Genomic DNA, 14,690 nt, shown 5'->3' with positions numbered 1-14,690 from the left:
ACTGACACTGGAAATACAATCAAGTGTCAAAGCTCTTTCAGAATGAAATAGCCAGGACCACATCTGCTCTTGGCTATTTGAAACTTTCCAGTTCTTTCAGGTTAATGTAAATAGGTAATAAATAGATGGTATAGGATTTTAACTCAGGTCTTTTATTTCCACATAAAGTGCTCTTTCTACTGTACTCTGTTGCCTCTTGGGAGCTGAGATGAGATAATTTTTTTGAGATGGGACTTTTCAAACAAGACCAAATCAAGTTTAATTGTGGGATCTGCAGGGATGGTGAACATGTATAGCATGCTCAGCTGATGGGTTTTTTTGATTGGCTGTGTATATGCAATAGACACTAACTAGTCAAAGCAAGTGTCTTGGCTTGGCTCTTTCCTGCCCGGCTGTGATGGGCAGAGTGCAGAGGACAGGATGCCATGAACTTCTGAGTAAAAGGAAAATCTTTGGGACTTAATCTTTCCTTTACATGCGGCCCAGGAGTACCTGCCCCTACTATTGCTTCTGTCTGTGTTTTGTGACTTCTTTACTGTTTTAGATGATGGAGTATTGGAGATGGCTATGACCTTGTGAACTACTAAAGGTCAGAATAATGACCCACCAAAGATCTAGCACAGCAGTGAGGCCATGAAGAAAGACCTACATCTATTTCAGTTGTATCTAAGATTATGCTATATTTGGAATTTGATTTGGTGGATCAAATCCCACGTGGAAAGTGCTTTAAGTTTGAGCCCACTAAGTGACTAAGATGATATTGATGAAAATATTTTCTGTGGTGCTGGGGAGAAAGCTTTGTAACTTCTATTCTTACTTCAATTTCATAATAAATATCCCCTTATTAAAGCTAATTGTTGTTAATTGTTTAAAAAGAACTATGGTATGAAAAGAACTATGGTGGTTAACAGAGCGGAGAACATACTGGAATGAAGGCTGAAGCCAATAAAATTATAAAAAAAACCACCCAATTCCTCAGTGGTACCCTTTGAACTCTAAGATGCAGCCAGTTTCAGTCTGGAAAAATGAGGCCATAGTATTGCTACACAAGATTCGCTAAAACAAGTCTGATTCTATGAAAGTAGGCACTGGGATAGCATATTTCCTAGAAACACACCTTCACACCTTGGAAGAGGATAATTCCAATTACGACTGACTCCATGGAGGCAAGTCAACGCTGAGTTTCCAATAAGAGTGTATCCTGGGAAACACTCAAAAGAAATAGTCTGGCCTACAGTGAAATCATTTCCAATCACAAAACCATTTCGAAATGGGCGTGGATCAGGGCAGCTTTGCAACTGATAAGCTAGGAAAGAGAAAAAAAAGAAATACCAGATAAGAAATTCAAAGGACTGAAGCTAAATAAGGTCTGCATTTGGGGAAAATAAAATAAGTTTTGCAGAAAGTTATATTGTTTTTAATTACTTATATTTAGCAATTTGCTTTTATGCTAAGTTATGTCAATGATAGACAAACATGAATTTCTTCTCATGCCTACAATTTTGCTGTTTAAAATGCTAGTACAATTCATAAAAATGCATTAAATTTCCTCACCCCACCCATGCAATCTATCCTAAATTAGGGTCTTTAGAGAAAATATAAACGTACTCATAAAGCTACAATTTTAATCAAACATATTCTGATTCTCTTACATGAAAAGTGATTGCTTGTTGGTTTGAACTGCATGTGCAGTTATATTTACAGATATATGTATGTAAAATCTATTTATAGTCTCTTTTAAACTAATTTTTCATCTCCAATGAAACAAGTAAATTCCCTGTTCTGACTTTTTCAGATAGGTTGTATACGAATAGATATGAAAAGTCACATTTTGATTCCAAGTAAAGTAATCCTTTCTGAAGAAGTAAGAATAAGCATTCTCAGTTATATATTAGGAAAATCTAGAAATTTGGAATGAAGTATCTAGAAAACACAAGCTTATTTGTAAAATAAATTGTAAACAAGCAAACCCTGTTTTTAGGGAGAATTTGAATTTTCTCTTTACAAGAGCAAAAATTGTGATCCAAATTGAACAACACACAATAGTTTGAACGAATTCCACTCCAATGTTATATAAATGTTATGATAGAGGTCTGACTTGTCCTATGGCAGGTTTGTCCTGGGCTGGTCCTTCTTACTACTACTACAGTAGGTTTTTCATTTTTCAAAAAGATGTATTTCTGATACAGCTAAAAAAAACCTGATAGATTAATTGCTTTATCAATGGGAGTTGGATTATAAGGATCTATGTGCAATTAAAGGATAGAGACTATGAAATTTCATTGGCATAAGAAGCTATAGTAACTCTTTCTAGTAATTCTGATTGGCATTTATTTATGTACATATGTATTTGGCAGCATTATCATCTTAGAGATATGCCTTAAGCACTTAAAGATTAATTGACTTGCCCAGGGTAACACACTCCGTATGTGTCAAAGGTACTTGAACTCATCTTCCTGGCTTCAAGTCTGGCTCTTCACGTGGTATTATCTGCCATGCCTTTGTACCCATATTAATGAAAGTCTCTCTTTTCAATGACATTGTTAGAACAAACCAAGGTTATAGGTAATATTGTTTGAGCAGACCTATATATGAAAGGATACCTGTAATTTGAAGATTTTTGGTTTTCCCTTTCCGTTTTCAGATTTGTCAAGGACAGGCATTGCAGATAACTTGCATTGATAGAGAGAGTCTCATCCCTTTGGAGTTCCCTATACTAGTGAAATTCAGGTCCAATCCTTTCCCTTTATAAATCCATAATCAGGACAGGATCTTTCCCCTACATTATGATGTACTCAATTAAAGATGATGAAATACAATTTAGGGTCAATATGGAATATGAGGTTCTACGTAAATAATTATAGTAGAACTGCAATTAATCACAATTCTCCAGAAGTGGGTTTTCTAGTTAATAAAAATCTGTGATTAATATTATACAAATTCATGGTTTAACATATTGTAGTAGAACCTTAAGGTCAAGAGTCTAATGATTTTATTAGAACATTACATATGTAAAGCAACATGTTGAAGTTCTAGAGAACTGGCATGATCTCAGAACCTATTCAATAAAATTAATTTTAAAAGACAAAAGAACCCAAACAAACATCTTTCTGATTTAAGCTTGCTTTATTGAAACCCCACTCTCTCCTCCTAGAAAGAGAATGTAATAAATAAGAGTAGTAATTGAACATTCTTGTTATTTAGATTCTTATTAATTATTTCCTTTTTACCTTGATATATTATATGAAATCCTTGCTTATTTTGAGAATAATCGCTGTGAAAATATAAGCTGGTTTCATGGGTAGTGCTAAATAGAGAAGATGGTATTTGAGGACCACTAAGTCGCCCAATAACAGTGCTTGTTTCTGAAGATCCACTCCTTACTTCCAAATAATCATGGATCGTTTCAGTAGAGAAATTCACAAACTGCAAGTGTACTCCTAAAAATCAAATAAACAAATAACAAAAACAAAGAAAGAGAGAGAGAAAAAACACACATACCACTTAATAACTGATCAACGCAATGACCAGACATGATTCCATAGGACTAACTGTGAAGAATGCTAACTACTTCATAAAAAAAGAAGGGATGGACTAAATATGAAGAAATTACACACATATATTTGGATATAGTCAAGGTAGAAATTTCTTTTACTTGACTGATTATATTTGTTACAAGGATTTTCTGTTTCTGTTTCCCACTTGGGGTATGTGTGGGTGTGTGGGTGTGGGGGGGGTGGGGCAGGGGAAATAGGAAGGAAAGAAAAATGTGAATTAGTTGCAAAAGAAGATAATTAAAAAACATGCTGGCCAATGATTTGTATAGTATATAAAATAATTCTGGTCTTGTTTGTGACCTGTGTCATGGGTTCATTGGTTTGATCAGTGTATAGAGATAATCATTTTGCCATGCTTAATTGGTATAGAATATGTTTCACAAATGCAAACTGATGGTTATAAAGGAAACCTTAAATACTGGTCATATTTTATGGATTTGAAATGTTATGTGCCTTCAGTAATTTCAGGCAAATTCATTCTTATTTTTAAAATAATTTAAAAAATTATATTAGATTATATTGGCCTTAAATTCCTGCTTTTCTAAAACGTAAAAGAAAACATAATGAATATTATATTCATATAATACATTTGAATTAATATATGTAGTCAAGATGTAATATAATATATACATATATACTAAATGTCTGTTAGAATTTTAAAAATCATTTAAAATATATTTGGAGTGTCCCTGAGGTTAATGATATTGGGGAAAAAAAACCACTGTATTTAAACCGTGCATTTAAGATAATAAGTAAGGTAGAATAAATGTCTCTGAGTGGCTAATGAGGTACTATAAGAATCATGAATCTTGGTCAGGCATATCTCAAAGCAATCTAGTTTCTTCACTATTTATAATAGATCTCTTAGGAACAAATATTTGTCTCAGACTTTAAAAAAAAAGTATTTGTGTTTTTAGCCACAGAATCACAGAACATGTACCAGCCTGGTATAAATTCCTTAAATTTGCTGGTGTCCATAGGACATAGTACAGTGCTTCTTTTCTTTTGTTCTAAAATTAGGTCTTTCCAACTCCAGGAGATACTCCTTCATTATAATCTTCTGGTACTTAGAGAAAAAGTCATGCTGAACATTTTATCCACTTATCACAAACCCTTAAAACTAATAACCCCTTAAGACCTCTTTTCCCCAATATAGGGATCCCTTCTACAATACCTCTGAGAGAGAGAGAGAGAGAGAGAGAGAGAGAGAGAGAGAGAGAGAAGGAGAGAGAGAGAGGGACGGAGACAGAGAATGAAAGATTGAGAGAGAAAAAGTTCATTGAACTTCTTTGATTACTTCTAGTCATGGAAACCTCACTAATCTGGAAAAAAAAAAGATTTGCTTCCATTATTGGATAGGAAAACCATTAAATAATGAGGTTATTTCTGTGCTTTTCAAAGCAACATGGCTTGGTTTTCAAGGTGTCCCTCTTATCTGTAGTTTAGGCAGTACATGAAAACTAAGAATCAGAATCAGAATCAGAATCAGAATCAGAATCAGAATGGATCTCACATCACTATCCAAAATGTTACACCTAGGGCATCTTGCTTATTTGTACTGCCACCTCTCTTTGGCTCACCTCTCTCTATCTGGAATGGCACCCTCAGGATCATACCTCCAGAAAAGTTGTCTCCAGTTCCTGAGGACTGCTCAGCTTTGTAAATTATACCCTAGGCTGTGTTGTCTCCTTTGGTTAGTGTGAAAGTGGAAATTTACCTACTTCTTTATATCTAGTTGGTCCCCAAACCAACCTTGATCAGGTCCCATCTAGCAGGTCACAGAGGTCATCTTGCCATCTGCTCTGCCACCCTGGGAGTTTTACCATTCCTATTCCTTCTGCCTTTCAATCTGGGCACATAAATCAAATCAATATTACAATCATCTCTGCATGCTCATCAATTGCCCTATGGATAAACTCACTATCTCTGTAATATCTCCTAAAAAAAAAAAAACTCAAACCTCTCTTCCTTGGATACTATCTCATGTCTATATGTGTTACCTCTCTCTATTAGATTATAAGCCCCACTAAGGGAGGGATTGTTTCAGTTTGGCCTAACACAGTGCCTATAACATAGTAATCACTTTAATAAATGATTTTTCACTCATTGCTTTATTTATACATTCACATATGTATATACTTAATACTTGAGTTTTCATAGGTAGAGATATTATTGATTAATATCAGCATATTAGAGTAATCAATATTTCACTTTAGGAAAACATCTCAGGAAAAACAAAATGACATATTCTTAAAGATACATACCAAAGCCTATAGGCAATTTTATTGTCCATGTGCAATCTAAGCTGCTAGGATAGTTTCCAGGAAATCCAGGGCTTAGGATCACTCCACTGAAATCTGACATAGCACCACCACACTGAGCTGTAAAATTAACAGAGCTATATTAGGAGGTATTAAAATTATGTAATCACAGGCTAAAATATAGTAGTGAAGACTTAACCCAGTTATTAGGTATTAAAAATATGCCTAGCATCTTCTAAAAGAGTAAAAATAGCCAAGTTTGTATGATAATGAAATTCTTAATGTAAAACATACTTTGCAAATGGCTTTGAAGATAACAGAGAATTCCCCACCACCTCATAATACACGGTGAGTATAAGCTATTTGTGATTCCATTTCTTAAATGCTAAAACAATATACTTAATGATTTCAAAGCAGAAATTATTTGGGCTAAAACCTTACCAATAATATCAGCTTATGTAAATAAGATTTAGCAACAGACTTATCACAAACATGACCTTTCCTGTTCTTATGAAAAGACTAAATATTAAGTATGCCAGAATTCTGATATCCATTCATAATGTGTATATCCTCTGTTCATCTTGTCACAGCAGTGAATCAGTCAACAGAACAGGGACATTCAATACAAATATACATATAAGTGAAAGAAAAAAACCAGGAATTTTACTTGGTGAATAAAGAATTAATGGGCATAAACTATATCTGCTTCGAAATTTTAGTCCATATGTATATTCATGTATATATGTATGACATGGACCAAAATAAAAAAGTTGGTTTGCATAATTATACATGCTAGATCAGTGAAAAAGATTGCTTTTATAATGTTTAAATTATTATCAGGTTAGCAAATTATTGTACACAATGTATTATTTGCACTTCTGAGGTATGTTCCTTTCTGTAAACCTAAATAATTATGAAGTCATCTTTGAAGTGCTTCATTATTATTTGTGGATTGCTCTCAAGCAGCAGCATGTTTTGGCCACTGTATATAAAATTCTTGTTTATAGTTTCATTCAACCATGTTCTATAAAATAAAATGAACTCCTCAGTCTTAGAGTTTTAAATACTATTGAGCGAAATTTGGTGAATTTTGTGAAAAAAAAATTCTATCAGTAATTGGGATGACTGGTCTGTAAGTCATGCAACAACTAGTATGCCAATTTTTTTCTTTAAAACCATCTGACTGTATTGTGTTTACAGACAACCTTCATTAGGAATGCTTTCTTTTAAGTATACAGTGTGAGGCAGCTCCCTGTTGGACTTTTGCTTAATTTTTCATAAAACTGTTACTATGGCTTCGATTTCTTGATCAATATCTATGACTTTTCACAGATCCTCTGTCGTGCCTGGAAAGAACTTAACTGTTATCTCTTCTTCAGAGCTCCTGTCTTCTTTTAAGTTGTGGCTCAGGGACCATAATGTACATTAAGCCTTTCCTGATCTGATCACTTTCTAGATCTCTCCCTCCCAAGCTGCCTCATTGTAACTACTTTTACATATTTTTATTCACTATTTAAAAAAAAAACCATCATGCTGTACATATAACAAATGTGCATAAACATAGGATCTACTTGTTATCTACCTTAATGGAAAATAAAATCACTGGGAGTAAGGATTGTTTCATTCTTTGTATACATATCCCTAGAGCCAAGCCATCAATCAAGAAAGCCTGGCACAGAGTAGGTGCTTAATAAGTAATAGTTGTTTGACAGATTATTTAAAGCTATTTAAATTATCTTTCCTGGACTTAAGGTAATCTTTGATATTCAGTTATAGCCCATTGGTTTTTATCCATTTTAAATTTCAAACTCTGATCTGCTTGATGTAAAATGGAAGGAGGCATTTTAATTTAATGGAAAATCCTTGACTTTCAGTTTGGAAGGAATTCCTCTAAAAGAGAAATATTTTGGTACCAGATTCCTCACATGATGAAAATTTTTAGTAAAAGGGGAAAAAACATTTTGGTCATTAAACATGAAGAAGTTTGTTAAAATGAGATAATATTTTTAGAGTGCTTCACAAATCTTAATGTGCTAAATAAATGTATTTGTTACCATCATCTTTAACACCAAGTGACTTAAGGTGCTCTCTTCATATTTTCCTATTTATCTTGACTTTAACTCCCTATTAGCTACCTTTATTATCTCCTTTACAATCCAAGAATCATTTTCCTTGGCAAAGGGAATATAAACAAAATAAAATAACAGGTGGCTCTTTCTTCATTGTTGGGCTATTATCTCCTGACAGAGGACCTGGTTGAATTCTGGCCTCTTTGGGATTCAGTTTTATCATTTTGTGAAATTAAGGGTCTGAAGCAGATGACTTCTAAGGTCCTTTCCAGTTCTATGAAGCAGAGAGAAAAGACAAGGTAGAGAACATTCAAATAAATGTCAGTACTGTCAGAAATAGAAAGGGAATATGCTGCTATTAGAATGACTACATCTATGGTTCTTCCCTTTCAGAAGAAGTGGTTTAAGTTAGGCAGCTATGTGGTGCAGTGGATAAAGGTCTGGGCCTGCAGTCAGGGAGACCTGAATTCAAATCTGACCTCAGACACTTACTTACTAGTTATGTGACCCTAAACAATGCAATTATCCCTCCCTTTGCTTCAGTTTCCTCATTTGTAAAATGGGAATAATGATAGCAAGTACCTTGCAGAGTTGTTATGAGGATCAAATTGAGATAATGAGGATAAAGTGCTTAGTATGGTGCCTGGCACATAGTAAGTGCTATGTAACTATTAATAGATGATATTTGTAAAGCACTTGGCACCAGGTACAGCACGTAACTGGTGCTGTATAAATACTTATTCCCTTTCCCACATCCTTGCAGTCAGCTTGGAAGTTAAGTCCTCCATAACGATAAAAACTCCTATCTATTCAGGTCTAGAGAAAACAATGAGGGTGTTTTGTTATTTTGTTTACAGGAATATAAAAAGAGATAAGCGGTCTCTTTTTCTAAATGTACTGCTTTCTTTCAATTGATAACTTTTTCTCCACTAACACCTTTCAACTAATAAAGTTTGGGGATATACTAAATTACTGGGGTGCAGGTAACCTATCAGAGTGTGTTTTAGAACTTGTAACAGAGATAAGAACCTTTCTACAACTCACGAATTTCTCAGATATTCCCTCCCTGCCCCTGAGTATTATATATTTGAAAAATAAAATGACAAACTACAAATATTTCAATTTAATAAGCTGGGAAAGGAATTAATCATTAGACTTACCTAAACAAATTGGAATAGGATAATTCCACCTTCTAACCGGTCCTGGCATACAGGTAATGTGAGAATGACCCTAAAAATACAAGCAACGTAGTTCAACACAGGAGCCAATGAGAGGTCTAAGAGTCTGTTAAGAATGCTAAAAATTCCAACATCTTCAGCAGGCTTTCTTCTTCTCTATTTTCCCTCCTGTACTCTGTAGCATTCCTTTCAAGACTACATTCCATTTACACTTTGTATATCTTATATGTACTTAGTAATTGGCATTTTCCCCTCATTACATTGTGAAATCCTAGAGGATAGGGACGTTGAGGTCCTTCATGAATTTGTTTTCAGACTAATACATACTACATCAAAATAAATGCTTGTAGATAGAGTAGGAATACAAAAAATAGAGTATTTAAGATATTTTCTCTGCTACGTTTTCTTATTTTTATATACATCTTTTAGTGTCTGGAAATAAATCACACTTCTGCAGGACTGGCATTAGATATTGATACTCATGATATTAAGACCTGTGATTTCATCTGTTATACAATAACAAAAATTACAGTTGTAATTCAGCAAAGACACAAAAGTGGAAGGATCATAAACACATTGGTTTATAATTTATGTTTTAAGAAATATATATTATAATTTTTAAATCAAAAAGAGGTAGATTTATGAAAGGAAGTCAAATCCTTTCATAAAATCAAAGAAAGCAATTTAATATTCCTTATTTCACAAATGAATTTGACAAAAAAATAAAAGGACATCTAATTTAACTTGTATCTCTACTGTCTTATGGTATTTATTTATGGAATTTATTTAAACATTTTCCTCCACAGAGTTCTTTTCAATAAATTACTTTCTTCTAACTTTTTTTTTTCAATTCATATATGGTTATGTTTCACAGCAATATTTTAGAAGAACTGATAAGCAAAATGAATGCAGGTTTTTGAGAGCCTCCAATGAAACACAATAAATATCATCCTCATAACACACAAAACACACAGAACTTCTAATGACATGTTGAAAATAAATTCAATATTTTTAAAATAATAAATTAATATAAATTATTATATGTCTAAAGTAGGATCATTAATGTACTTTGCAAAACATTTCCTTTAGTAAAATAAATAACTGATCCATTGCATTAAACTAAATAACTGAAGTTATTACTTTTATTTGAAACTCCAAATTTAGAAATTAATTTTTACTAAGTAGGGGACATTTCCTTGGGAGCTTTCATGAGTATTTCTATAACACTGTGTAATGTGCCAATCTGTGAGTGAAAGATCTTTCCCATCCATTGAATAGACCTCAGGTGGGGCCAACAAAGGGAGGCTGAATTAGAGGCAGGGCCATATCTTTGTGATGCTGATCAGGGATTAAAGACTCTTCCCACCCCCTCAATAGACCTCAGGTGGGGCCAACAAAGGGGGGCCTGATCAGAAGCAAGCCCATACCCTTTCACTAACTAGATGTGAGGCCCCAGGCCCTACACCTTTTTGCTAAGTAGACTCTGAGCCCTCAGGGCCCTGAACAGGGTATAAAAGCTCTGAGGTTGGCATTTGGCCTTTGGGGGACACACTCATTCAAAGAGTGTTGATGACAAGACTCTGGGTAAGCTGTTGAAAAAACACCCCCTCTTCCCCCCCCACCCCCTTTTGAAAACCCAGATGTTGGTGCTTCTCTAGTTATTATGTGTTGTGATTTGGTTAGACAGAAATATTGATCTGTTGATATTGTCCCTGTTTGTAATTTGTTTGTATTTGCTCTGAAGTTCAGGGTGCTGGCTTTCCCCTCTGAACTAAGTGAATGGTGTATGTATGCTTAATTAAAGTAAGATTGTTAACCCCCTGTGCTAGCAGCCCTCCTGTGTACTAGTGTTATTGGCCTTACACTTCCACAGCAGCTGCTAGTAGCACTGTTGTTACACACTGTTACTTTAACTTCAAAAGTATATTTTATACTCTAAAACACTTGTTAAGGGAAAGAAGTAATAGAGTAAATATATAGACATGTAAGTATGTGTGTGTGTGTATGTATGTATATATGTATATACATATACGCAAACATACACATATGCAAATATACATATGACTATATATGATTATATTATAAAAATATGGACATATGTATAGTATTGGTTATTGAGGTGAGACTTTTCACTGTTTTCTCTTTTGGAGCACTGAGGTAATCAAGTGCCTTTGATGAGCCTGGCCTTTGTTTCTTTGATTAAATTGGGAGTCTTTGATGACTTGTTTAAGAAACAAGAAAGCCTAGTTCTCATAGGTTTGAGTCCCATGGTTGTGACACCTGAAGAAGCATCACATGGTTTTGAGTCCCATGGTTGTGATACCCTTTGACCCTGAACAGGGTATATAAACTCAGAGGTTAGCATTTTGTTGGGGGCTTTCACTCACTGGAAGAATGTCATGTGATTTGACCAGACAGGACTCTGGGTAGCTGCTGGAGCCCCTGGCTTTGAAAACCCAGATGTTGGTGCTTCTCTGTCTGGTAACTATGTAATTCTTTGGTCAGACAGCTAGAGACCTGTCTGTTGATAAGCGTGTGTGTTTGCTCTGTTTATATGGTCTCTGTTTGTATTTCCTCTGAAGTTCAGGGTGCTGGCTTCTCCCCCTGAACTAAGTGAATGATATATATATGTTTGATTAAAGTGAGATTGTTAACCCCTTAAAGTTGCTTTCCTTAGAAAATCAGATTAAAGAACCTGTGCTAGCAGCCCTCCCGTGTGCTGATGTTGTTGGTCTTACACAGCCACAGCAGCAGCATGCAGCATTATTATTACATGTATAAAATGCCAAAGAGTCTAGAAATCATCTGTTTTTGCTCTGGAATGAGTCCAAGATAGGCATTCACATACTTTCATATTCATGCTTCCCTCACCTCCAATTATGAATTCCCTCTTGATTTAATTAGCCCAATAACAGGATGGTCTGTGGAAAAAGAGGGCTCCTGATTGACACAGATAATACAAAAAGTTGCTCATCAACCTGTTAATAATCAACTATTAACCATATTGGTTAATGGAATAGAACATGCAGATTAAAACAACATTTTTTCAAATTTGTCTCACCTGAAGAGAATAGCCTTGATCACACTGAAAAGACACCACATCACCAACCATATATCTGTCTCCAATTTTGATTCCACTGCTTGGAGTCTGTGGTTCAGGACAAGAATCCAACCCAATTGCTAGGGAAAATTAATTTAAAGAATTTGAAGAAAGTACCAGTTATTGTCAAGTGATCATATTTCAGTTATTAGTACTGAATATGATACTTTATAAGATGTTTTGAAATTGAGTCATTTGAAATTTCATTGAAGATTTCATATATATGTGTGTGTATATACATGTGTATGTACACATGTACATGTATATATACATGTACATGTATATATACACATGTACATACACACACATATGTATACATATATATAAACATTGTAATCTTGTACAAAGTTAATTTGCCACAGAGAAACACAATAAGTACAATGAAAATTTGTTTAGGAGCTAAAGCATAAAAAACTTTCACTACATTTTGACATATAATGGGATTACACAAAATCATGTGTTACGATTACACTCTAATATATATCTTTATTACCAAATGATTTAGTTTTAATTTGGTGGAAATATTTCCAAATTTTCAATTTTATAGAAATGTAGAAACATATTGGTAATTCTTTTTTTCTTAAAACAGGCTGCAGTAAAAGAGGCTAGAAGCTGTTCTCTTGATGTCTGCAATTTTTCCTCAATTTTTACATTCATTCATAGGTCTGCAATGGAGGTCAGAGAATAGCTCAAAACGCTGCTACTATTTATAAGAAAAAAAAGAATGGTTTGGCAAGAGATTTCTCAACAAAGAAAAACAAAACACTGAATTAAATGTTTTCATGAAAGGTTTCCCTGCAGGAAATCATTTAAGGCATTAAAAACACTGCTTAATTTTGGCCAAAACAATTCTTTTTCAATCATATAGATGCATGTTGACACAGTGTATTGAGAACTTTGTATCCCAAGAAATCACATAAACACTTATTACTGACTCAATTCTTTCTAATGGTACTTCTGGGAAGAAATCAAATGAGTGTTTGGAACACATTAAGGTAAACCATTACCAGTTAAAAATTATGTGCTATATTTATCAATGAAAATATCCTTTACGTACTATATCCAAATCACTGTAGTGAAACGATGAGTGCTGTATCCATTAAATTAAATTAATTTCCTCAAATACTTAGCATCATGATTTGAGATACTGTCATTTACTGTCAAATTGAAAACAGTGCAAAGTTGGACATTTGAAATAATTCGTTTTAGAAATCAAATCATCACAGAAGATAATACAAGGTTGCAAATAATAAAAGGAAGAAGATAATTTATCTGTATTTACTAAAAGCTTTATGTAATCTATCTCAGAAACAGAAATCTTTCAACTCTTAGAAACTACAGTAGACATGGAAAGGTCTATCAGTCCATCCCACGATATATATGATTTTGGAATTATTTTAAAGTCTTTGTTCCTCCTAAATTTTGGTAAAACGTATAGAAGATTTGCACTAACAGACTTTTAGCTAGTTGCCCATAACACTTAGCTTGGGTTCAGAACATGAAATGTATTCACAGCCATCTGCTATTAAAGTAGTCAAAGCTTGGTTGTATAAAAATTACATCTTGTTCTGGTCCCCCTGATATCTCCCTTCCCCACTCCTAGTTAGTATAGTTAAGTTTGTAAGCAGCAAGTATAAAGGGAGTTGTGTATAAACTCTCCCAAAGATCAAAGCAGCATAATTTATAAATTTGATCATTTATCAACCAAAAATCATATCCTGGTGATACGTGCTAAATCAGGCAAAGCCAGTTAGCTGCTGCCTTTTGGTCCTATGATATATAAATCCTAGACAAGTTGAAGACCTCTACAATAAGGAAGAGCGGATTACCAAACAGTGCTGATAAATTTGGACATGCTAACAAAAGTTTTACTGACAACTCTGGAATGCCTTGGATATGTTAATGAACCAACCCCAAAATGGCTCAGATAGGAATTGGTCTGTTTCCCCCACCAAAAAAAAAACCCAATAAAAACAAGACCTCAAATTCCTATACCCTAAGCACTCTTCCATCTCCATCAGGTCCATGATGCTTAATACTTCCAACTCTAACCCATAGTTATGACAGTGATGCTCTCTGCCTCTCCCCTCCCCATCTTTTTCCCCATCACTGCCTGCCATCCTTCACCATTCCATACAGTTCCCACGGCTTCTGCCTTTGTACCCCTTTCAACACTTGACTCGGTACTTTCTGTGCTATATGTCCTCCACAACCTCTGTGCCTAATTAAAGTGTGAATGACACCTTATTTCTCACTGCCAGTTGTGGTCTTTCACAGTGAGTACCCAAAGAACTGGGGGTGCTTGCCCCATCTCATAATTTCATAAATTATTAATATACTGGTATAGTCGCTACAGTCTTAAGATGTATGCCTACTAAATTCAAATGTTTTGATACAGAATAGGGAGGGTCTACCTTTTATAATTTTCCAAAGAAATTTTATTTGTATGTGTGCTACCATGAGCAGTAGTGCCAATTGGCAATTATATATATATTTTAAATTTTAATCTTAAATATTTAAGTCAA

The 14,690-nt window shown here is 34.3% G+C and overlaps 1 protein-coding gene across 3 annotated transcripts in view; it reads right to left on the bottom strand.

The window, feature by feature from the left end:
- CSMD3 (CUB and Sushi multiple domains 3) overlaps positions 1 to 14,690 on the bottom strand; it is a 1,625,828-nt gene that overhangs the window by 158,517 nt on the left and 1,452,621 nt on the right. For all 3 annotated transcript variants that reach the window (XM_036758935.1, XM_036758944.1, XM_036758952.1), the window contains 5 exons: positions 12,127 to 12,245; positions 9,048 to 9,117; positions 5,822 to 5,938; positions 3,231 to 3,440; positions 1,118 to 1,306 (listed from right to left, as the gene is read on the bottom strand). In XM_036758935.1, the coding sequence (XP_036614830.1) occupies positions 1,118 to 1,306; positions 3,231 to 3,440; positions 5,822 to 5,938; positions 9,048 to 9,117; positions 12,127 to 12,245 (705 nt within the window). The remainder of the gene's footprint in view (positions 1 to 1,117; positions 1,307 to 3,230; positions 3,441 to 5,821; positions 5,939 to 9,047; positions 9,118 to 12,126; positions 12,246 to 14,690) is intronic.

The sequence above is a fragment of the Trichosurus vulpecula genome, chromosome 1 (genome assembly GCF_011100635.1).
Source record: "Trichosurus vulpecula isolate mTriVul1 chromosome 1, mTriVul1.pri, whole genome shotgun sequence".
Classification (NCBI taxonomy): Eukaryota; Metazoa; Chordata; class Mammalia; order Diprotodontia; family Phalangeridae; genus Trichosurus; species Trichosurus vulpecula.
This window is presented reverse-complemented; position numbering and strand designations above follow the sequence as displayed.